The following is a 23,791-nucleotide window of genomic DNA, read 5'->3' as shown; positions in this document are numbered from 1 at the left end:
TTCGTATTGCTTAATCTAATGTTTGTGAAGCTAATAAATTGTAATTATGAACTAGTTAAAAAATGTGTTTGACGCATATCTCGGAGACGGTGATCCCAATTTGGATAAATTGATTTTTGATTAAAATTGCATCATTTGCACGATTCGGACGGAGTTTATCACAATTAACTACTTCTAGCGGCCTGAACTTTAAGAGGCTACACCAAATGCTCGGGACACTCTCCGCATCTTAATGAAAGTCCAAGCAGAGCAGTTGGGTAGCTACGAAGAGGGAAGAAATACAATATTTGTCGTAATGAAAGGTCGATGAAAATATTTTTTGCCCTCTCACACAATGTGAATAATCTATTGTTATCATCATCGAACATCGTAATTACAATAACCACCACACTGGTTGCCCTGATACCATAAAAATTAATTCATGTCACACGCAATATCAAGGCATTTGAGATTCGGTCGGCTTTTCTGAATGGGTGAACTGTTTTCGTCAGAGCTTGTTTCAAAAAGAGAATATCAAAAAGAATAGCTGTATTAGGTTTACTAAGAATTGGCTACTGACGCGTATCATATATGAATGCAAGTGAGAAAACGAGATTTAAAGTTAGACGACAGTTACTCTACAATGAAGGCAATAAAGAGTATACAAACCGGAATGTGTATCGGGGAGCCTTCAGTTTTCTGATGTATAATATCATGGCTCATCATGAGTCCCCCTGAGCAAGTGGGCGACTGTGGACGTATATGCCATATGCACCAACTAAGTTTGAAAAGGTAGCCTGTAATCGCTACCAATAAAAAAAACGGTTCGCCATGGAGACTATACGATATCGGATTCGTCTTTTCAACGCTGACTGCACGGCGACAAACGTTATCTCAAAACCGCCGAGTATACTGCCAATTAATTTGTGAGTTACTGCACACCATGACGCTTGTGGTGCAAGGTTTAGAGGTGCTATTGTCCCCAACGGCGGAGTGAAAATTTTTTCCTCCAAATCTGGCTCGTATGGCCTCTAAAGCAGGAAATAAAAATCTCCGCTTGTAAGATTGCAATGACAATAGACCGATCGCAATTGTTGCCAGTGCAGCGTCATTAGGCTGTAGGTACAAAGAGGTGCAAAACCGCTATTGTTACGCATGCACGTCTTGGACTTTTGGGAAGCATTAATTGGGGAATGCAGTTATAGCAAAAATAATTCACTAGTAAGAAGGCTTGTGGAAACGGGCACAGGAAAACTTTAACCTTAATGGGGCCTTTCATCATTTGCATCACAATGTAAAACCTGGAAATGAATGAATGCCACATTATGGCCCCTACAAGAACGACGCGTTAGGGATCACTTAAATACCAACATATACATACATGTCTGTATATATATAGATGTGTTTCGCTTTGGACATGAATGTTCTTCTTGGCCACCGTTGCCTGTTTTCGTTTCCGTAATCTTCAACTAGCCTAAGATCTCCTTATTTCATCGGTTACCGTTTAGTGCTGTGCACTCTCACACAAGCGAGCCGAAAAAATCAACTGGTCATCGTCAGTTGCCCGTTTAGTCATATAGGCTGCAAAATACACTACCGGCAAGTCCCAAAAAAGCAGACCACTATTGTGAGACCATGTCAGCCTATATACTCCTAGCTGCCACCTCAGAGGTGAAGCGTTTGGAAGAAACAAACCAAATAAAGAAGAAGAAAAAAAACAGAACTCGGGACAAAAACGGTAACAGAGACAAATATTTAGAGTCGATAACAATGAATGAAAGAAAAGTGAAAGAACTCAGGAAAATCGAAAGTTCAGCGGACCAGCTTCGCAGAAAGAATAAACACGTTGAAGGAATTAGTTCGAGTGATAGCCTTCGCCGCCGTTATAGTGACGCATCTTCAAGTTCTTCAGGGTCCACACGAAAAGTGTTCAATATTAATACAAACACGTACATCGACAGAGAATTAATGAGGTCGCCTTTGGAAAAGAAGATAAGTGAATGGGAGAAACAGTATATGAAGTTCAAGAGGGAGTCCCGCTTCCATGAAACTAACGATTCTATCACCACATACTCGGTAGATGGTATTCGGTTGTTCTCCAAACGAAACGTGAGAGTGTTGAGATACACATACTTCGAAGACTTCACATCAGACTATGACTTGATAGACTATAGGATGAAAACGAATCGTCCAAGATTAAGATTTATGGAGAAGATATTGAAGTTGAATAAAATCACAGAAGGAGGAGGAAAGTCTGGATTACCATCATTTATGAAAGAAGATACCCTTGACGAGAAGGGTGACAATGAGAGCGCCATGATATCAGATGACAACAGCTCTGTAGATGAACGGGAGTTGCTGGAGTGGCTTTCCCAACTTAGGACTGCTGAAGATGATAGCTCTTCTGGGCTTCTGACCTCTCTTGAAGGATTATATCAGGACTTTACTCGCTTTCAACAACCTACCAAGAAAACAACCGTAAGAAAGCTTCTAAGCTCTAACCAGTTCTGGAACAACGTCTACCAAGATCTTAAATTTGATTCAATACATATGAAATCTTCTATCGACTGCTTTGATATGATGCCATCGGTGTCACAAGTCATGCACTTTTACAAAGAATTGGTGGATTACTTTTTGTATAATCTCAAATTATTAACGGTCACCGGTGAAGGCGACAAGTACAACTTTTTCTACTTCAACGACTTCAATCATGATTATTTCACATTGATGAACAAAGTCCACTCAAGGATGTACAAACAACAATCACACTGGAATAGTTCCCTCAACAATGTGCAGCATCCACTAAACCGGCTCCATTCTCATCAAAGTCATCTAAGTTATCAAAGTCATCAAAGTCACCACTCGATCAGCAGCCTGACACTGAGAGAAAAAATCGAAGATCGAGTAGATGCCCATCGTACTTTGATAAACAGATTGATAGACGCCATAATAGACAACTTAAAATTCTCCACAACTGATTCTCGAGCTAACGACCCCAGTAGCAGTAGGCTATTCGAGTTGTGGAGAAACTTCTTGCAATTCCTATTCTTGGAATTACTCGTACACCAAGAAGAAGACGTGGAAGAAGAAAAACTACCAGAACCAGATCCAGATATTGTCAATTGTGACTTCGACGAACCAGCTCCAAGTGAGGTATGCATTGTTGGACTTCCACCAACTAAGAGAAATGAGTCTATAAGCCTGAAAAGCCTGAGAGGAGGTTCATCGATAATGTCTTCACCTCAAGCCCGGGCAAAGACTGACTCGGTTATTTCCTCAGGCAGTGGGACAGACATGCATACCCCTCCACTGTTCGAAGAGCATATATTCAAACAGTTGCCAGTATTGGGTAACGTGCCCCAAGCCATAGATTTACACAAGGTGCACTCGTATATCCCATACCCTAAGACTAAGAAGAAGAGGCTGCTATTCGGGTTCAAGAACACAGCCTAATTACGAAGAGCAGGTTACCTGCTCCCCCAGAAAATACGTCTGGAGCCAGAACCGATTTTATTTCATTGGAACATGTATTTTTTTTTATTTATTTTGTGAGTAGTATGAGTAGTAATTTGGATAGGAAAATAAGATAAGGGATATTTACAATCTTGTGAAACGTGTACTGTAGTACCAAGCGACAGTTGAACAAATGGGGAAGCGAATACGCAGAAAGATGCGCCTATGCGCTTTAGACCATAACAATACGGGGGATTTGCTGTGATCGTGAGAATGACTGGTCCCCATGCTGCAAACTTTCGTCAAATCATCCCAACCAGGGAATTTCCATGACTTTACGATGCCACGTGAATCACTCTAATAGAATAAGAAACCACAATATTATTCTCAGGGTTACCAAATCGGTGAGGCGAGGCTCAGTTTCAGGGTTGGATGCAGAACCTGAGCGAATAGGTTGCAGCCGTTGTGATGTAATGACATCATGTAAAATGAGACTGAGGGCGAGTGCCTAGCCTAAACGTGAATGAGTGGAGAAGACAGATCTGTTCCTGTTGAAGGGGTCATGGAGCACCAACGGGAGGCATCAACAGCAAATCTCCAAATCTACAATTAGCGCATCAAAAAGGGGGGAAAGTGAGGTGATGCAATATGTGGTACGGCATGTTTTTTCGTCGGTTATATATAGAAGCTGTACATGAAAAATCAATAAACAATTCCATGTACGTCATTAACAGTTACAAAATGACTCCTTAGTATAGTTGGCGATACATGGATACAGCATGATCCCTGTACACAAATGTGTTGTTTCTTATGTTTACTGTTGTTCAAGGTGGTGGAGAGCATTAATACGGTGAGAAATAATTAGAGTTTTTATTATTTATAGAAGTTAAGTAACATCCTGGGCAATAGTAAACAACTGGACGAGTTGGAAGGCTTCAAACCAAACTTTCTACCTACAAGACATGGCGCCGTGAGGAAAGGAGTGAAGAATAGTTTATCTTATTCGTAAATAGTATTATCGATTGCAATATTTATTTGATTACCTCACTTGGCGTCATTCATGCTGTAGACTTTCCATGTGCTATATAAGAATCGATTATCCACTGACGTTACACCCATCGTGACAATTTGTGGTTCTCCTCTTACTACAACTTCAACTGAACTGCCCATTAAATTAGCCTTCTTGCATATTGTTTTGCATACCATCCCTAACTAAGAGCCTAGGTACTGTAAAAAAATTTTAGGTTTTTCCTTTTTCCTAACACTGAGCAGTTCCTAAAAGAGTATCGTAGAATCATCTTGTTTCGACTAATTCATCTAACTGGTTATAAGCCCAGCACACAGTGTTAGTCGAGAAAAATTTGGATATATATTTATATACTCATCTTTGTCCACTTTCCTGGCAGGGAGCTTTCTAGACTTTGAACACTCTGGTTCTTAGTTTTTATTAAAGTTGTCCCACTGATTTAAGGGCTAAACATACGATATCGCATTTTTATCACATAGCCGAGGTGACATGATTCCTTTGCCTACTCTGGACAACCAGTTGTTGAGAGAGCATGCTTTCTATGAGACTGGAAATTCCAAATATGTTATGCCCTTTATCAAGAACTACATATTCGCCAGTAACAACAACTTATCACCAAACCCGGGCTTCAAGTTGTTCCCCTTCTTAGATTCCAATAAAAATGAATTTTTCATCTTAGCAGTCGCAGTTATAGCCGCACTTCTTTTACAGGTCTTCATTTATGCCATTCATAAGATCATCAACTATCGCCACGCACAAGAGGCAGAAACCAAGCAAAATATGGTATAGTGGTAAGAACTACTAGTACTCGAGCTCATTGCTGTTTTGTATTTATCGAGCTTATTCTCCTGATTTTTAAACCTCGAAAGAGGCCCCTCATGCATTCACTATAGACCCTTGGCAAGGCACAGGGTTCACTAGACTGTTTCATAGTTATGAACAAGATCTTATTCTACTAGTCAAGAGCTAGAAGAGCCAACTACACGGTATAAATTTACCTCATTCTGCATTCTTTTTCGTCATAAATATCGTTTTAATTTCATTTGTTTCACCTGGGTTTTTTTTTCAAATATGTCTTCTATAGCACCTTAATAAGTTATATAGACATTACGGCTCGCTAGTAGGTTTGCTAGTAGTCATTGTTGTTACAACAATATAAATTCATATTCATTGGTCTCTAATGTTTATTAATATGCTATCTACTTGGCCTTGATAACACTCTATTTCTGTGTATAATTTAGTTTCTAATCACACCATTTAATTTCTGTAAATTGCAAATGCTAAATTGTTTTGTCGTGCCATTTTCTAGAGATTCTTGAAAATTGTTGAAAATGGTTTGTGGATATGAGAGTAAGGGTGGTTCAAGCCGTACTATCTCAATGCCTTATCCGTAATTTTCATCATTTCAATGTCCCAAATGTTCCAGTCGTACCAGAATATCGTAGGGAGAATAGTGAATAAATGCCAAATTGAATGAGCATCAACAAGTCTTTGTATAGGCGCCCAGTCAAAGAATTCAAAGGAAACACCAACAAATAACCATAAGTTGAACAAAGCAGGTAATACCGGTACCAACTTTGCTTGACCCAATCCAATGTGGTTCAATTTGGTCAAAAGTTTTGTTTCAAACGGTAAAAGTTGGATCAGATTGTTGTACATGATATAGTTACGGGAGTACTGTCTCTTCACATTGAGGGCATGCAAGCACCATAAAACCATTGCAGAAACTCCAACCACCAAATTTGCCATGGTATTATACCAGTAGTCCCAATTGTACAACAATTTCACACAATGCAGCACATACACGAATAATAAAATACCATACCACAAGGACAAGATATTTGTGTTTGTCTTAAACAACGAGAAATATCTCACTACTATAGCGTTGAAGTTACTGAGAATGATTGCCAGTGCCCCAAAGTAATCCAAAGTTTCCGTGATGTTGTTATCTCTCAAGTGAAAGAGAGAACTGAATGACCAGCCTACCAATGAAACCACGATAAGCACTACGTATTGGGCTACCATCACAGAATACCTCTGCTGTTGAGGATCGGACTTGGAGTTCTTGTAATATTGCTGCACAACCCTATCCAAGCTGATATAGTTGACGTAAAAGTTCCCTAAAGAAAATACTGTTGAGAAGAACTCTTGTACACCAAATACTCTTGTAAATGGCCATTTTCCATAGAATTGAACTACTGGCAAACCGGTCTTTTCTCTCTTGTTGGTGACAATTTGTTGGCACTTGTAATTACAATCTGCTTCACAGCTCCATAAATACTTAAACGGAGATAATGCCAGGATCTCGTATTCCGTAGCAAAGTCTTCTATAGGATGTTCCTGGGTCTCTGGGGTCATAACTGAGATTTCTCTCTTTTGCAATAACGGAGGGGCCTCTTGTTCACCCTTGGCTCGCTGCTGTTGCTGTTGTTGCTGCTCTTGTATCTGCTCTCTTGCACTCTCTATTTTCTCGAAAATCGTTTGGTGTGAACAAGACATGAAATTGTAGCATTGTTCCAAGCAGTTGTGGAACTCTGGAAGAGTATCTCCGATTGAAGCCAAAGCTGTCGGAGAGAACACTGCTATTATCCAAGTAATTTTCAGAATTCTCATGCCGGTGTTATTATCCTCTTGTTTAAATGGCACAACCTATGCTACAAAGGCAGGGTCCATTTTTTAGACTTTGATAACACATCTGGTAAGTGCCAAATTTCAGTACACCATCGGTAATAGAAATGTCGTGGGACGCGTGTTGATGTGGTGGTACAGGAAGAGATTTTGTTAAGAAGTATTGTAGGCGACATGGTTGAGGTTATGATGAGTGTTGGGCGACATTGTTTGTTCACGGAAGAGAAGTTTGCTAAGAGGAGACTGTAATGGTATGTATAGTTGTTAGAGATTTGGGAATGTAGTTGCACATGGTATATATCTATATATCTATAAATTAACCAGGGTAGCTGCCACCATGAAGTGGCGAGATAGACTTTTCTTGTTGAATGGAAAGTTTTCAGGGGAAAGAGTAACAAGTTCTGTAGGAAGCGTTATCTTGGCTGGATAGGTTTTGAGTGAGATTAGAAAGTGAAGTGAGTAAGGGACAGGAGATTTTCGTGGCTTAGGTAGAAATCGACTCTTCCAGCTTGGGGTGGTACGCGCGGTAGTTACAATGTCTGACAGTCTCTGACAATCTCAGATATTTCAAGTAGGTAATAAGGTTGACTTACTACAGTAATAAAAAGATGCAAAATTGTAGAAAGAGATTATGCGTATACAGTCAACAGAATTCTTATTTAATGGATTTATTGTGAGTGACATATAATAAAATACATATTATATTATATTATAATACTGAGCATGCGTACGATCTCTTTGTGCATACGAGTTTCCAGCTCACATAGTCTACACTGTAAACTCGTGTGTCTACGCTGTAAACTCATGATTGTTGCAGAAATACCTCTCTGTGACAGAATCCCCTGTAATCCTAATTTATAAAGTTTTTTTATTTACTTTATGAGAATTTTACTCTTTACCATAAATGTTAACTTCTCAATTTTAACATACTTATCGTATTTTTCACCGTCTAGATTATAAATATTGATTTCTACTAATGATTATAACATTTTAACTGTTCATATCCACTTAATACAACTTAATACACTTAATACGGACATGCTGCACATCGTAAAGCTCTCTAGGAGGTACGTCGTTGTTTTAGTCCGGTATTAGTTACACTTCATTGTCCCTACATTGACATAGTTACGCTTACCGTATTCACTGGAAATACGATATTGTGCAGTTTACATATCACATCATGCACTTATAGATTATGTATTAAGTTAGCAACAAGTGACGCCTAAAGTGTAAAGGAGAATCCTTGTGTTGAAATCATTCGACATCACTTCCCCTTACACATTACAGTGTTACATATATAACTTTGTACAAAGCATATTTACGAAATTATATGTATAATAAACCTTTGACGAGCCACAAAGTATTCCGCTCGTGTATCAATAAAAATTATATAACAATTATATATGATTGTGATTATTGTTGGTGATTAAATGTAGCATTCTAACTTTTTGCATTTTATGGGGTAACAGAAGCACGAGCTGCTATTCTCTTTTTCTCGATGAAAGCTTGAGCCTGTGTCTTCACATAGAGAATATTGGCAACTCCAATGGCAGCAGTTACGGCAATCAAGATGACATTAATGGGTATTGGGTTCATGTTGAACGAAGTATGCGTCCACTTGTCCAATATACTCTGGCCGAAATTGAAGATACCAGAAATACAAATAATGGCTCCGTAAACTGTACCAAAAGTCTCAAAACCAAAAACCTTAGCACAGAAGTCGGACACAGTAGTATAAAACAATGGACGATAGGCAACAAACATAAGAACTCCAACTACTCCGAGGAAGAAATTGCTCACTAATCCTAAGAATCCAATTACCAATGAAATCGACAATAATACAGAGAGAACCAACACTGTTGAACAGTTATCCAAGAAAATTCCGATAAATGGAACAGAGACAATACCTCCTAAGGGTAAAGCAATGTCAAAGATTTTATTCAAGTGCTCAGCTTCAGTAACAGAACCAAAGAGGTATGCGTACTGGGTACCGATGGTAGCCACAAAGTAGTTGATACGTAACATCTGAATCGTTGCAAATAAACAAGTAAGAACAAACCATGGAGTTTGGATTTGGTATTGAGCAGAGTACCCATGTAAAATACCAAAGACACCACCAGTATGCTCGACCAAGAATTCTTCACCTTCTTCAGCATAAGGTTGCTTTAATGCATCTCCAATGGAATCACGTCTCTTGTTAATAGGTGGTGGGCTTAAAGTGTCATCTAATAATGGTGTAGATTCTGTGTGAGAGTGGTCACTGTTAATTGGAGAAACATGGTGTTCAATTTCATCATCTACGCAAAGGTTGTTATCAGCTGGTGTCTGGTAAGATTCTGCAGGCATAATCAAAAACTCTACTACCGTAATGAAAACAGGAACGAGCAGATAGAGCTTGAAGAAATTGCCCAAGGAAAAGGCTCCATTTGTCTTCACATAAAAGATCTTGTAGAATAAGAAAACCGCAGATGAGGCATCGAAAGCTCCCGTAACAAGAGCCAAGATGGTACCACTGTTCTTTGGGAAGGAGTTCGACAACTGGAAGGACGAAATGTAAGCAAATGGGCCTCCCAAAGCCATTGAGGCGTATCCTGTAAGGTATGGGTCAATTGGAGTGTTTTCCACCAAGAAGTCAGCGTAGATGAAGACGAAAGATGCAAGGAAAAGGAAGAAAGCACCAACAAGGCCACAGACTCTAGGACCATATACGTCAAGAACTCTTCCAATGGCTAATGCCAGGACGTTTGTCAATACAGCTCCGACAGTGAACATCATGTTCAACTTTAAGTCTTGTTGGGTACACTTGGCCACGATATCTTTGGGTTCCGAAGTTGTGAAGACCTTAGTCAAAAGCGCATTTGTAAGGGAAGTTGGTGCCTCCATAGCCCAAAGCGAGCTGGATGCGCTGGAAGTGCCATTGATGGAGATGTCACACATATACTCATAGACATGTTCAGTTATAAGCACAGGCTTGAGGGCAGCGAAGCCGAAGATGGGACCCCCCGACAAAAGACACCAGATGATGGCACAAGCGCACTGAAGAAGACGTTGATTCCTAGGAACTTCGTATGAAAACATCGTGTTTGCTAGAGTAAAGTTGGTATGTAGTTGAGTATTTCGTAGTAATGTGAAAAGTAGTCACCGTGGACGTCAACGTGAATTAATGTGAGAGATAAGCCCTTCGGGATGGATGCAACGAGTTTTTCTAAGGGACAAAATGATGTCAAAAAAACGCAAAAATTGCAATTGTAACGACGAAAAAATCCAATACAAGTCTAGCTAGAATTTAAATCACCAAAACAGACACAGCATCTAATTGGACTCCATTTCCATGCTAAAGCATACTTGTGAAATATCTGCTAATGAAGCATCGGAACCACCAATGCCTTGCAATGAGAGGGTCGTGCACGATTCTCAGAAAAAGACAGTTTCGTGTGAAGTGCGGCTCATTCATTTATTAGATGTACTGATAAGGAAATTGATGCAACCGAGGAGGGGATGGGTAAGCCCGAGTAGTGGGAGTGGAATGATGGTGGTATGAGGGCCAGGAAAGGTGAAAAATAGGGTAGAAGAATTGGTGTAAATATATATATTTATGTATATATATATAAATATGTTAGAGAATGTTGGGGCTGATACATAAAGAAGGCTTTTTGGTTTTTTCTTGTCTTGTATTAGAGGTGGGGACTGACCTGTGAGTGCTTAGTTTGGAGGGAAAATGAAAAATAGAAGTTTTTGTGGAAATTAGTGGAAACGAGAGTAAAAGCGGGTGAAGGTTCCATTAGATGAGAAATGCAGCATCCAATTGATTGAAGAAGAAAACTTAATGATGGTTTTGTATTCATGAGTGACACAAGTTAATCAATATTTGGGTGAAAAAGGTTATATATTGTAAAATTTCGCTTAAAATAAAAATCAATAATTTTAACATGCACTTTTCTTCTCAACTACATTACATTTGGAAACTTCGTTACAGCATTAGTAAATTCAATTATGTACATACACAGTTTATTAATTGTTTATTAAAGTCGTATTTAGGGTCGTGCTCATCACCTTCCTCAAACGGAGTTCTTCTTGGAGTCATCAGTGGATCCGTAATGTGAGTCGACCTCAGTAGTTTCAATAGAGTCGACCTTCTCTGGTCTTTCCAAGGCTTCGAATGGAGATCCAGAAATTTTACAGTAGATATAGATAGCTCCAATTCTAAGTGCAGCGGCTGCAAAAGTTATAATTAACCCTCCTACAGGAGCGATAACGAAAGCTCCAAATGCACCCCAATCTTCTGGACTGTAGATACCGTTCCAGATTAATAATAGTTTTGCACCCTCACGAGCATTGCCATAGTAGACAGTTCCAAAGATGAAAACACCTACCAAAGCTCCTAAACCACCACACATTACATCGAAACCACGAATAAACCAAAACCAAGAGTCACTCAAACCCAAGAAAATAGCTGGAATAATGGCAGCAGAAACTAAATCTGCAATCAAGTAGATTTGCAAAATGTTATCGGCGACCTTCACAGCCAAAACAATAATTGGGACCATCACTAAGACAACTAAACCTCTGGTGTAATTGATATGCAATTTGTTTCTGAAAACATCATTAGAAATAGTGGAAACCATGGCAGACTGTAAGGAGTCGAAAGTACAAGTTGATAAGCAGATACAGAAAATTAAAACAAAAGCAACAAGCCAACGGGGCATTTTCGCTAATAAAATGAAGAAGGCATTGACACCGTTCGCATCTCCGACTTCTAAGTCACCAGACCACACGGCCAAGAAACCGGTAGTACCAACTAAGGTACAGACAGCGAAGGTAACAAAAGTTGCAATAGAGGTACCAATCCACAAGTCTTTATCCGTACGACTGGCAAATGTTCTTAACCAGAAGCCAGCCATGAAACAATCATTTGTGACAATAGCGACAAACAAGATGTACACTAATTGCCATCCCAATTTATTGGCTTTCAACAATCCACTTGGACCAACCTTGGATGTATCTATATCGATATATGTACCCATTCCTGCAGCACAAATCACGATAAGAATCAACACAAGGGCTCCTTGAAAGTTGTCTGTAATGAAACTGATTTTGAAACCACCAAGGGAGGTGTAGATCGTAGTGACAATGCATTCAACAATAACTGCTCCAAGTGCATTTAATCCTGTTAAAGTTTCAATGGCTCCTCTGATAGCGGACAATTCACCAATCATGAACAAAAACATTGTCAAACAAGTGAAGAAAGATAAGTACAATGCAGTGACAATGCCAAATCTCAATCTGACCCACTCGGTCAAAATGAAACCTTCTGGACACTTCTTTCTGATCAAGGGACCAACCAAACCGAATCCCAAAATTGGAATAGCTCCTGATATGGTGTACACCAAAAGACCATGCAAACCAGAAAGGTTAGCAATTTGAGAGTATGTAGTAAGAATACCAACACCCATGGCTACAGAGAGTAGAGATTGTTAATAACCATTCCTAGTATTTCCGGAGAGCAATAGCGAGTGAACTTTATCGAATAACTTAGTCATTTGGATGCAATGAATGCAATATTTGGATACTTCATCATTCCTTGTTCCTGAACGCTATTGCCCCTGTCCTTCAATACGCAATTTATCATTGATTTACAGAACAATAAAACTTCCTCACGCAAGTGTTAACTTGATCGAGTTCAAACGGTCTAATCTCAGTCCCCCTATTTCTCATTGCAAGAAATGAGGGGACACCCGCTAGTTTCCATTGTTGGTTTACTAAATAGCTTACACCACCAAGTTTCCATTACCGCAATCAGCGAATACCACAATCACGATCGCACTGTTAAGTTGGTCCATTGTCAAGAAACCAGATAAATTATACTAAAAAATAAACATACCAGAAGCAATGAAGTTGAGCGCCAAGGGAAGTCCCTTTTGGGTTCCGTTGGACGAAAGAAACGATTTCTCTGAAGAGAACTTCCATGCCAAGTAGAGACCTGTGAACAACAAGAACGCATACGTTAAGTATATGATCGCGTTGTTTCCCTGCGACGAGAGCTGACTCATGATTTTAAGTTAAATACGTTTTAGCTATGAACAATAGTAACTTAAGAAATTTGTAGGGCTTAACCCAAGATGACTTCTTCGCCCTTTTATATACTTTATTAACAAGACTAATTTAAAAAACAAGCTTAGGAATTTTTCATTAACCATGCGCTTATAAGAAAATGCGCTTATAAGAAAATGCGCATAAAGGTCGGAGAGAGGACTTCCGCAAGGTAGAAGCGAAGAGGAAGCTTTAGGACTTGAGTTATGTAGAGAGTAAAAAGGAACAAAAGGCGACTCATATACATAAGGGCTAGTGGGGAATCAGTTTAGATACTTCTTAAAAAATAGTAGAAAGTAGTGGAGTGATTATACTACTGAACAACTGTAAGCCTCCCACAGTTGGCTGCTTTTCCTTTAAGCTGTGCTTGCCTTTATCGGTGTATTTATGATATTGTGACACATTCCTATTTGGGACTCATTTAATGCACAAAGAAAATCTTTTCGCATCAAGAATTCACTGTGTTGCATTGGAATAAGATGGTAAGTTTACGTTCCAAAAGCTAAGTAATATTCATAGATAAAAAGCTCAATATGATTGAATTTGCTAAAAAAACCAACTGGAAATTGGCTCCTCTATTTCGTATATGTTTTTTTGAAAATATGTATCTGGAAATACAAAAAAAAAGTGAAGACACAAGAAAGTTAAAAAAGAAATGCTCCACGGCAGGTTCGAACTGTCGACCTTCAGATGACACAATTTCTATGATAGAACTATGAGACTGACGCTCTGCCAACTGAGCTAGTGAAGCCACTTCTTGAGGCCGAGTCTTTACTCCAATATCCAACTGCACAAAGAAAATACCGGAAGTTGACCGGAAATCTACCGGAATTAAATTTCCCCAACTTCCGGATATCAATACAACGACCATTTATGGTCAAAACAGTAAACCAATATACAAACACCTAAAACCTTCGAAAAATAGTAAACCATCAAAGAAAATAATATCAATTTGTTCAAGGTGTTACAAGGGTATACCCCTTCAAAAAGAAAAAAGTCAATAACGTTGCTGTCGTATAACTGAGAAAAACTAAATCTTAGTTTACATATACAAAAACACGTTTATCATGGCACATTAAAGATAACAAATCTAATACTCTAAGCAAATAAAAGTAAAGGGAAAGCAAGAAAATGCCCAGTGATAGTTACTTCTTTATATCTCAGACCTAAGATTCTTTGGAATCCATTTCAATGGAGGTTGCAAATTGTCCTCAAGAACAAAATCATCTGGCGGTGACCTAACAATTCCGGTCCACCATAAAATCGGAATGCTTCAATGCACTCTCAATAAAACTAGAAGTAAGAAATATATAGCAGCTAACATAACTATGACTGCCAACTACTATTCCTGTAACACTAGGCTATGGTTGCTAAGGACATATCACACAGGGTTTCGAAACCCATTTTGTCAGGTATATCAGTTACCTCGGGTGACTCTCCTATACCTTCAACAAGGACAAAAGAGGGTAAGCTCTTGGAGAAGTTAGATGATAAAGTAATGGTGGTGAACCAACTCAGAGGTGAGTTGAAGAAGAATTCAGTTTCTCCGCATTGCTCCGTGGAACAAGAACTCGAGAAAGCAGAGAAGGATAATCTAGATGAAACAGAATGGGCAGCAGAAACTGCCCAATATAAGGACATCGATACGAAGTCGTTCAGACAGTATGAATTGGCGTGTGATAGAGTTAAACAGTTTTACGAAGAGCAACACGAGAAACAGACCGTAGCTTATAACATACAAGCTAGAATTAACTTCAAAACAAAGACAAGGGCACGTATGACGATATGGGAAGGACTTGAGAAATTGAATAAGTTGTTAGATGACTCGGACCCAGACACGGAATTGTCTCAGATCGACCATGCCTTACAAACGGCGGAAGCTATCCGAAGGGATAACAAACCGAGGTGGTTTCAATTAGTTGGTCTTATCCACGATTTGGGTAAACTCTTGTACTTTTTTGACTCCAAGGGACAGTGGGATGTCGTTGGAGATACGTTTCCGGTTGGGTGTAAGTTTCTGAAGAAAATTATTTTCCCAGAAAGCTTCAAGACAAATCCCGACTTCTTAAATCCCTTGTACAATACCAAGTATGGAATATACTCTAAACATTGCGGGTTGGATAAAGTCATGCTCAGTTGGGGTCATGACGAATACATGTATCATATTGTAAAGGGCAGCTCTACATTGCCACCAGAAGCATTAGCAATGATACGATACCATTCCTTCTATCCTTGGCACCAGGAATATGCGTACAGTTATTTGATGAATGATCATGATAAAGAAATGTTAAAGGCAGTGAAAGCGTTTAACACATATGATTTATATTCCAAAACAGATCAGCAGTATGATGTCCAGGAGTTAAAGCAATACTACTTGGAATTGATCGATGAATACTTTCCTGAGAAGATAATCGAGTTTTAGTTCTGGTGGATTCTTTCTATTTATTATTGGGGGCTACGGCAGGTTTGTAAATATATTGTACTATTTATCCTTCTACGATATAATCATAGATATTCAATGGTTAGACAATGGTGTTTTATTTCTAAATATTATAGTATACAATGAGCTTGATTATGAAAGATCAAAGCTGGGTTACAATGTAGAAGTAAAGGATGCTAAGTAATCTAGTAATGCAGATTGAAGTGAAAGGGGCATTTGATTTGAATGTCGAAATCAAGAAGCGTACTTTAGTTGAATAAAGTGATAGCACCAAAATATGGCTCAATGCCAAAAGGTCCTGGAGGCTTCCAGAAATCATCGAAGGTGGTTAAAATGGTACAATCACCACCAGTTTGTTCGATGATTGTTTGAAGGGCGACAACCTGGTTTTCTGGACTTGGAACGTTCAATCCGTTAGCTTGACCGGCTGATGGGTAACCTGTCTCTGTAATAAAAACCAGCTTTGAGCCACAAATTCCTTCAACCATTTCCTTTTGATTAAGGACAAATGCTCCTGCTTGCGAAGCTGGAATAGCGGCATTAAAGAAAGAGTGTGGGTTAATACCAACAAAATCAATATCAGAGGCGGTACATAACTGTGGATTGTTAAGGAAAGAAACAGGTGGTTCAGAGGTGGTGACTTGACCGTTGTAACCGGCTTGACGCAAAAGAGACTTAACACTGCTAATCTTAGAAATCAAGTCACTGACAGTAAGGAACTTATCGTTGATTGCTTCATTACCAATAGTGATGAAATCGAAGACACCCCATCCGTTGGATTTACCGTAGGCAATCAAATCCGAAACGGCACCATCAATTGAGCTAGCTCCAGCATTAGAAAACCAAAGACCTTGGTTGACTTTAATGCCCAAAGATTGGGCTTTTGACAACACAGTAGAGAGAGATAAACAGTCTGTGCCGTAAGTTCTAATTCTTTTTATACCCTTGCTGCTAATTAATTCCAAATCTGAACTAATTGTATCAGCAGTCTTACAGTTTCCATTGTTTTGATATGGAGAGTAAACAATTGCCTGTGGTGGAGGGATATTTGCGGAAGATGAAGAAGTTTCAGAACTACCAGCTGTTGAAGATGTAGAGGTAGTCTTCACCTGAGTAGTTTGTTGCGTTGTCTGGGTAGTAGATTGAGTTGTTTGCTCAGTTGTTTGCTGAGTAGTCTGTTGATCCTGGGTCTGTTGAGTAGTAGCCTGGGTAGTCTGAGTAGTAGACTGGGTAGTTGGAGTAGTAGCCTGAGTAGTCTGAGTAGTAGCCTGAGTAGTCTGAGTAGTCTGAGCAGTCTGAGCAGTTGTCTGCTGGGCAGTTTGTTGGGTAGTTTGCTGAGAGGTAGTTGGCACAGCAGCCTCAGTAGTAGGAACCTGAGCAGGAGGGTTGGCGGAACTAGTAGTAGGTGCTGCAGGACTTTCAGAAGTTGCAGGGGTGGCAGCATTTTTTATAACTGGCTCAGAAGTAGCAGGGTTTGCAGCTTCAGTAGTTGGTTGAGCTTGAGTAGTAGGGTCATTGTAAACTGAGGTAATAGTAACAGGCTGAGTTTGCCATTGGCCAGTAGTCTGGGTAAAAGTGTATGTGACACCATTGGAGATAAATATTTGAACAGGTGGTAAGTACAAGGTTGTTGTACCAGTGACGTAAGTCTGAGTAGTAGTCACTGCTGGGGCAGTGTGCCATCTTGTCAAAATAAGAGGCAAGGGAATGGCGGTGACTGCCTGGAGAATAAAGGCAATAAGAAGGATTTGGTTTACGATCATTGTTGAATATTCCTCTGTTCAAGTTATCGATTGTATATCTTAGGCTTTTTATCAATTAAAGAAAGTGTTGGGTCAGTAAAAGGAATGAACTGAGTTGGTCGAAGTATATAACGAATGTGGTGAACAGTGGAATAGTTGAAGAAGAAAAGAGATCCGTTGAGAATTAAGGTTCAGAGCGGGACTTGATCAGCTTATATAGTGGAGCATGAATCCATCTTTGCTAAATCATTGCTGGCTAATCAAGCATCCCATGTGCCATAGAAGTATTTTAAACAATAGTACCACCTACCCATACGTACCCGTAGAACCTTACCGAAGAAAATACCACTTCATGCCTCGAAGCTGCAATTGCAGCCAGCAAGTACCAGATTTTTTCGCAGTCATTGCGCAACACTAACAAAAACCGTGCTAGCTGCCATTTCCTTTTTTGGAACCTACAGTGAGGGTATTTCCTAATTAGGTCGACCAGCACGATCGCGTGCAGGCTTAGATGAATATAGCCAGCTAGTCCCTCGCTATGGAGTTTAGTTGACGTTAGACCATATGAACTGGCCTTAATGGGCAGTCACTTGGGAGAAGCATATGTAGCTGTAGGGTGAAGCAAGATGGAGTCAGATTGAACGTTTAAAGCTTAATCACAAGTTTTACGAATGAAAGATCAAGTTCGCTGTATCTGGAAGTGGTCTGATTCAATATTAAGGTTCTTTGAGAGTCGCTACGAAGGTTGACTTGTAGTTGGTATGTGTCATAGCCATGGTTTGGAATTCTAATAGTGAGTCAGCCTTGGCCAGGAGTAGTATAGATTTGTCGAAAGTAACCAGTCCTGTACAAGCATTCTTGGTGACGACCTATTGTCTTTGTATAAGAAATTTCAGCTACGCCAATATTAACAAGTACAATTTTGCGGCCTTGGTATTTCGCCAGCAGTAATGAAAATTAGACTTGCCTCGATTTCAATAGTTTTTAGTGTTTCAAGATCGATCTTCAAATAAACTTTGAGGCAGCAATTGAGTAACTCTACATAGTGTAGCATGTATTTTTATTGGGTAGCTCTACACAACCTAGCATGTAATTTAACATTAAATTGGTTTAAAAGGCTATTAATAATGAAGGAAACAGAAACTGTAAATGTGAAAATAAAGGTAGATCACTTTTGGCAATGGAGGGGTCGATTTGATTGTGTCAAGTGTTTAATGAAATTCTAGAGAAATCAAATGGATATATACATATGTAGACTGTGTGGCATTACAAGTGTTCTTGAATTCATGTAAGTGAAAGTAACATCGGAAGCCGTGGTGATTGGTCCGCCAACTTGAATAATTTGACTGAGCCATTTTAACTAGTAGTACAGAACCTAGTTTGTGTCCAACAAGTCGAAAATTACTCTCAATTTGTCGTTGTCAATGACATCTTGAGTATTCAAGAAGCGGAGCAAACTCTTGATAAGTTGTATCAACTGAGGCACAGACAAGTTGAACACAGCGAGCTGAAGGATCTTGCCGATACTCACATTGTTTGGTGATATGAATGACTGATAGTACAAGTAACTGAAGGAGCCCATCAAGAATTGACAATCCAATCTGTCTGTGATACCTCCATGACCTGGAATAGTGTCACCAAAATCTTTAATACCAAAAGCTCTCTTTAAACCACTGGCGAAAAAACCACCGAATGGAGCAATGAGCGATGCAAAAGTTGCCAAGATTGCGGCATGAAAGTAGATAGGTTTGATGGTGATAATTTCAATGCTTCCCCCCAATAAATCAATGATGTTCTGAGGCAATTGATAATCCTGATCGAGGAATACTGGGTTGTGCTCACAAGGGGGGAAGTCATACAAATGTGTCGATAAATTGACAGCTGGACATACCAAGTAGTCAGACTTCACCAAAAGATGAGAGAAGATCACACCAGCAAGACCGGTGCAAATCCAGGCTCCTACGAAACCTTCAACTGTCTTTTTTGGAGAGATCTCGATCAATTGAGTTTTACCAAATGTAATTCCACACAAATAGGCGAAGATATCGTTGACAATGACCAAAGCGCATGGAAGGAAGAACCAAATGAGACCATTGAGAATATTGTCAATAATTAAATGCGATTGGAACACAACCAAAATAAGAGTCATGTGGGTGATACAGAGCTGAGCAAATTGAAACTTATAGTAGCCCTTCTTGAGGGTCCACACAAAGAAAATGAAGCCAGCAATATATAGCGTGTAACTGATGAACTTATGATTGATTACAAGTGCACTTAAGTATTTGTTGGAGTAGAACAGGTCCTCGAAGAAATTGAAGAAACTCTGCGAGTCCAAATAGTAAACAGTACAAAGAAGGAAGTACCAGTTGAGTGATCTGTTGTAGGGGATTTTCTTATCACGAGCAGGCTCCGATGTCAAGGCAATGATCTCCTTGAAAGTTAAGATCTGGAATAATAACACCAAGAGAATGATCGCCACATGGCCCGATGCTAACATAGCGAAGAAGAACACGATCATCACCAATGACCATATGGTTCTTGTAATAAAGGCCTGCTTCTTCTTCTCATGCTCATGGGATACGGTTTTGGACTCATTGGATCCATCCTTTTCCGATTTACCAGTGCTGGCATCTTCTTTGTTTGAGGGCACAGCAGAAAGACTGGGAGACACTGTGGTGGACACAGCCGGAGTATTTGAGAGTGAGAGCGGGTCTTTCTTGGTCATGACGGCGGGGGAACAAACTGGCTGCTACAGAATCTGAGTTGAACTTGATCCAGATCCGGTGAGAAGATGTATTTGTGACTATCCGATGCTGTTCTACACTGCTGCCAAAGTCATAAACATAGATCTATAAAATTAGTGGCGACCTGAAAAGTCTCACGAATTTTGGTGGGGACGAATCTGCAAGCGGTTGAGAGGGCACGGGACGGAAATGGAGAGAGGAAGTGCGAGAGTGAGACAGAGAGGAGTTACGAGGGTAAGAGATACTGTGAAGCAGTTAAAAAAATGAGTGAGAGCTTGCTAATATTAGTGCTAATGTTAGAGAGTGCGAATGATATATTACTGAGTGGGTTAGAGTGAATTAGTGATAATTAGTGAGTGTGATGGGGTAGTGAGGCATGTATGGGGAAAAAGTGCAAGAGAATTTATGATGTTGATGGAAGTTTCAACGCCCCTCTTTGAGAGAGATTTCAGACGTTTAGAAGTATGTCTTGGCCATTGACCTTACTTGGAGCAAGTCTTTATCTTTTTAGCAGACGTCATTTGATGTGATGTGCTTTGTCATACATACTACTGGTTACCATCTCAGCCGAAAACACAAAAAACGGGGTAACCTCCGTGTCAACCGGTGGTTGCTCCTGCTAGTACAGATCAAGACCGGAAATCACCAGTTAATTTTTTTGGGCTCTCAAATTCACATGCATTTACATTAGGTAACAGGTGATACGTTGGAGACAGCAATGATTATGTAATCAAAAAAATCATGAAAATCATACCAGACCATTTTATGTTTTGCTATTTGGTGTGTCCAGGTAACTGATTTCATTTTGAAAACTTATCTTTGATTGCGTGTTGTCCTGCATGCTACGAACAGTTCACTAGTCTGTTGCACTAGGAATCGAGGTTCTTTGTTGCATCCAGACGTGTGCCCGGCCAAGGACAATAGCAAGAGTCTGAGCGTGCGGAATGGAGTAGAGCGTTTTCTGGCAAGACAGCAAAGATGAATGTAACGCTAATGCTACCTGCACCTCTTAGAAATCCGCAACCGCACAAACCACCACAAGTAGTAAGTAACCACACTTCTACAACTAACGTTCCAGTGCTCAATATGGTTGCTCAGCAAAGCTCCAAGATGTTCTAGCTCTCCCCCCTGCAGATATCTTCTACCCAAGTTCTCTCACACTAAACAAACCACAACAGCGAAGGCAGGGTAACACCCGCAAAAAGACTCACTGCCATGTCGTGCGCATACCAGGAAAAAGAAATCCTCCACCAGCTTCAGTATTTGGCTGATGGCTAATATAAGAAAGCGATTAAGAATAGAAGAGATTGTTTGACTGTTTGTTCTAATCAACTTCTACAGCAAGGAATTTTTACTAGTTAAGTTAGAAAACTCTCCCGAATTATATGTCAACTATCCAAAACTTAAACGCATTTGGTATGTACTGAGACCGCCACCGCTCTGGGGACAGGGTGGAATAAGAAAGAGAAGAAGTGGGCATCAGATTCCAGGCAAGGGAATGTCAGCAATCTTTGAAGGCAAAAGGGTGTATTTTTTTTTAAATAGAGATATTTGGATGATATACAGCTTGTAACAGGCTCCAGTTGGAGCTTTTGAGAGCGGTAGAAACAACAAGTAGCTCCAAATGCTTCTGTGTATCTAAATATAGATGGCTGCCGCTGATGAGCATTGTGAATTAGCTTTTAGTTAGCAGACATTGTTAGATAAGGATAAATATGTTGAATATGTTCGTACTTACTACAAACTCTGCTGTTAAACCCAAAAACTTGCCCTTCTGCCCCGTTTGAATCCCAAAAACAATGGTCACAACTTACTAACACACATTTTAGATCCTTTCGCCGACACTGGTGATTCAGAAGCTCAACCCACTAATTACATTCATATCCGTATTCAACAACGTAACGGTAGAAAGACTTTAACTACTGTTCAAGGTGTACCAAATGAATACGATTTAAAGAAGATTTTGAAGGTTTTAAAGAAGGATTTTGCTTGTAACGGTAACATCGTCAAAGATGAAGAGTTAGGAGAAGTTATTCAATTACAAGGTGACCAGAGAGTCAAAGTCAGTGAGTTCTTGACTACTCAATTACAATTACCTAAGAAGAACATCAAGATTCACGGTTTCTAATCTTACTGGTATACGCAGATATGCCCACAGCAGAATAGGTGGATTTATCACTTCATATTCTGACCAAGTTAACTATTTGTAGGAGAACAACGACTTATTGAATAGTAAGTTGTTTGACTATATTTTCTTCCTTTCTGTGGTGTTAAGATTGTTTTAGGTATTTTGTTTTACTAGTCTGTTTGAATAGTTCTGGAGATAAGTGGGCGTAGTTCGATATGTTTCCAACTATTCTAGAGCGTCTCCATTTAAATCAGAAAATGTATAAGTATATTTCAGAGAAATGTACGCATACGAGAAATATTTTAGTAATGTAGTCGTAATAATTAAAGTAAAGTGTATGACATGTATGAGCATGTTTCTTTATCATAAGTGTAACGTAGGAGGAACCGGAATCCAACAAAGCAGCCATAAATATATAATGGGACCACAACACATTATGAACTCTCTCCTACTCCTACTTATCATGTCCATTTATTTGCAACCCATTACTTCATTTGTATATCATCATGCATTCAGCATTCGATAAGCTCATGTCATCTCAAAAAATAATGTAGCGAGAGTTCTTATTTTTCACTCCCTTCTGATTATAAGATTAAGAATAGGAAGAAGATATAACTCTTTTACGAAGCTGTAAAGTAAAGCTAGTTAAAAATTATAAATTGGCAAGCATTGCAGGAAGTGATTCATAAAAGTTGTTGTTGTTGTCATGGCGGGAGATCTTAATTTAAAGAAGTCATGGAACCCAGCGTTGGTGAAAAACCAGAAGAAGGTCTGGGAAGAAGAACAGAATAAGCTCAAAGAATTGAAGAGGATAAAAGAACGCAACGCAGAATATGAAAAAGAGCAGGAGTACAGAAACTTACTCAAGTTACAATACGGAGAAGATTTCAAGCAAGAAGACTTGAAGAAAGGAGAAAAGTTGAAATTAAGCAAATTGAACTGGATGTATGATGACATGCCAAAGGTGGATGATCCCAAGGAGAATCTGAGTGGGTTTATCGAAAGCAACGAGGAGTTTACAGAGGGGAAGAGTAAAGTAGAAAACCTCTTGAATGGTCATAAATCTTTTTCATATAATAAGACCAACGATAATATCAATCGAATTATAAACTTAGGGAAAACACCTGCTCCCAGAGATGAGAAGAGAATTGCAATGGATGATCCCTTGCTCAGTATTAAAAACGAGCAATTGAAGCATCGAAGTGCACCTGTTCACAGTCAAAGATCAAGAGAAAGCTCTATAAAGACAAGTAACAGTTCATCAAGGCAGAGCGACAGAGACAGGGATAGAGAAAGGAATAGAGATAGGGATAGAGACAGGGATAGAGAGAGATCTCCCAGTTCCAAACGGCATCACCGTAGTAATAGTCATCGAAGTGACAGTCACCGTCACCGTCACCGTCATCATCACCATAGTAGCAGTCAATCACACAACTCTTCAGATTTGAAGGAAAGTGACCAAAATAGAGGCCCAAGAACGGAGCTGTCAAAGATTGATATTAAACTGAATAATCAAGGTCAATAGACCGATCTATAATTTATTAATGAATAATGCAATAT

General features: G+C 39.5%; 10 protein-coding genes and 1 non-coding gene across 11 annotated transcripts; 5 read left to right on the top strand and 6 right to left on the bottom strand. All coding sequences in view use genetic code 12, as the record gives it.

Annotated features, from left to right (window-relative positions):
- Positions 1-1,459: 1,459 nt before the first annotated feature.
- Positions 1,460-3,597, top strand: RJT20DRAFT_37257 (uncharacterized protein). The gene has a single exon (XM_064919880.1). The coding sequence runs from the start codon at positions 1,615-1,617 to the stop codon at positions 3,430-3,432; it is 1,818 nt and encodes a 605-aa protein (XP_064775174.1). The 5' UTR covers positions 1,460-1,614; the 3' UTR covers positions 3,433-3,597.
- A 1,351-nt stretch (positions 3,598-4,948) lies between these two features.
- RJT20DRAFT_1678 (uncharacterized protein) lies at positions 4,949-5,248 on the top strand (the record flags this gene model as incomplete). Its single annotated transcript, XM_064919200.1, has 1 exon — positions 4,949-5,248. The coding sequence occupies one exon, from the start codon at positions 4,949-4,951 to the stop codon at positions 5,246-5,248; it is 300 nt and encodes a 99-aa protein (XP_064775173.1).
- Positions 5,249-5,539: 291 nt separating this feature from the next.
- RJT20DRAFT_37260 (uncharacterized protein) lies at positions 5,540-7,331 on the bottom strand. The gene has a single exon (XM_064919881.1). The coding sequence runs from the start codon at positions 7,070-7,072 to the stop codon at positions 5,831-5,833; it is 1,242 nt and encodes a 413-aa protein (XP_064775172.1). The 5' UTR covers positions 7,073-7,331; the 3' UTR covers positions 5,540-5,830.
- Positions 7,332-8,542: 1,211 nt separating this feature from the next.
- RJT20DRAFT_134389 (uncharacterized protein) lies at positions 8,543-10,165 on the bottom strand (the record flags this gene model as incomplete). The annotated part of the gene is made up of 1 exon (XM_064918313.1): positions 8,543-10,165. The coding sequence occupies one exon, from the start codon at positions 10,163-10,165 to the stop codon at positions 8,543-8,545; it is 1,623 nt and encodes a 540-aa protein (XP_064775171.1).
- Positions 10,166-10,712: 547 nt separating this feature from the next.
- RJT20DRAFT_127236 (uncharacterized protein) lies at positions 10,713-13,165 on the bottom strand. The gene is made up of 2 exons (XM_064916960.1): positions 12,969-13,165; positions 10,713-12,542 (listed from the first exon to the last, which is right to left on the bottom strand). Exons 1-2 carry the CDS (start codon positions 13,135-13,137, stop codon positions 11,146-11,148), a joined length of 1,566 nt encoding a protein of 521 aa, XP_064775170.1. The 5' UTR covers positions 13,138-13,165; the 3' UTR covers positions 10,713-11,145.
- Positions 13,166-13,833: 668 nt separating this feature from the next.
- Positions 13,834-13,928, bottom strand: RJT20DRAFT_t52. The gene has a single exon. It is a non-coding gene; the product is annotated as a tRNA-Met (tRNA).
- A 581-nt stretch (positions 13,929-14,509) lies between these two features.
- RJT20DRAFT_127234 (uncharacterized protein) lies at positions 14,510-15,740 on the top strand. Its single transcript, XM_064916959.1, has one exon. It carries the CDS (start codon positions 14,541-14,543, stop codon positions 15,597-15,599), a length of 1,059 nt encoding a protein of 352 aa, XP_064775169.1. The 5' UTR covers positions 14,510-14,540; the 3' UTR covers positions 15,600-15,740.
- On the bottom strand, positions 15,741-17,584 carry SCW11 (putative glucan endo-1,3-beta-D-glucosidase). Its single transcript, XM_064916958.1, has one exon. It carries the CDS (start codon positions 17,378-17,380, stop codon positions 15,866-15,868), a length of 1,515 nt encoding a protein of 504 aa, XP_064775168.1. The 5' UTR covers positions 17,381-17,584; the 3' UTR covers positions 15,741-15,865.
- A 1,150-nt stretch (positions 17,585-18,734) lies between these two features.
- On the bottom strand, positions 18,735-20,084 carry CDS1 (phosphatidate cytidylyltransferase; the record flags this gene model as incomplete). Its single annotated transcript, XM_064918766.1, has 1 exon — positions 18,735-20,084. The coding sequence occupies one exon, from the start codon at positions 20,082-20,084 to the stop codon at positions 18,735-18,737; it is 1,350 nt and encodes a 449-aa protein (XP_064775167.1).
- A 1,404-nt stretch (positions 20,085-21,488) lies between these two features.
- Positions 21,489-22,231, top strand: SUI1 (translation initiation factor eIF1; the record flags this gene model as incomplete). The annotated part of the gene is made up of 2 exons (XM_064918765.1): positions 21,489-21,519; positions 21,933-22,231. 2 exons carry the CDS (start codon positions 21,489-21,491, stop codon positions 22,229-22,231), a joined length of 330 nt encoding a protein of 109 aa, XP_064775166.1.
- A 557-nt stretch (positions 22,232-22,788) lies between these two features.
- On the top strand, positions 22,789-23,786 carry RJT20DRAFT_37097 (U2-type spliceosomal complex subunit). The gene has a single exon (XM_064919875.1). It carries the CDS (start codon positions 22,938-22,940, stop codon positions 23,754-23,756), a length of 819 nt encoding a protein of 272 aa, XP_064775165.1. The 5' UTR covers positions 22,789-22,937; the 3' UTR covers positions 23,757-23,786.
- Positions 23,787-23,791: the final 5 nt, after the last annotated feature.

The sequence above is a fragment of the Scheffersomyces xylosifermentans genome (genome assembly GCF_036884685.1).
Source record: "Scheffersomyces xylosifermentans strain CBS 12540 chromosome Unknown RJT20scaffold_3, whole genome shotgun sequence".
NCBI lineage: Eukaryota > Fungi > Ascomycota > Pichiomycetes > Serinales > Debaryomycetaceae > Scheffersomyces > Scheffersomyces xylosifermentans.
This window is presented reverse-complemented; position numbering and strand designations above follow the sequence as displayed.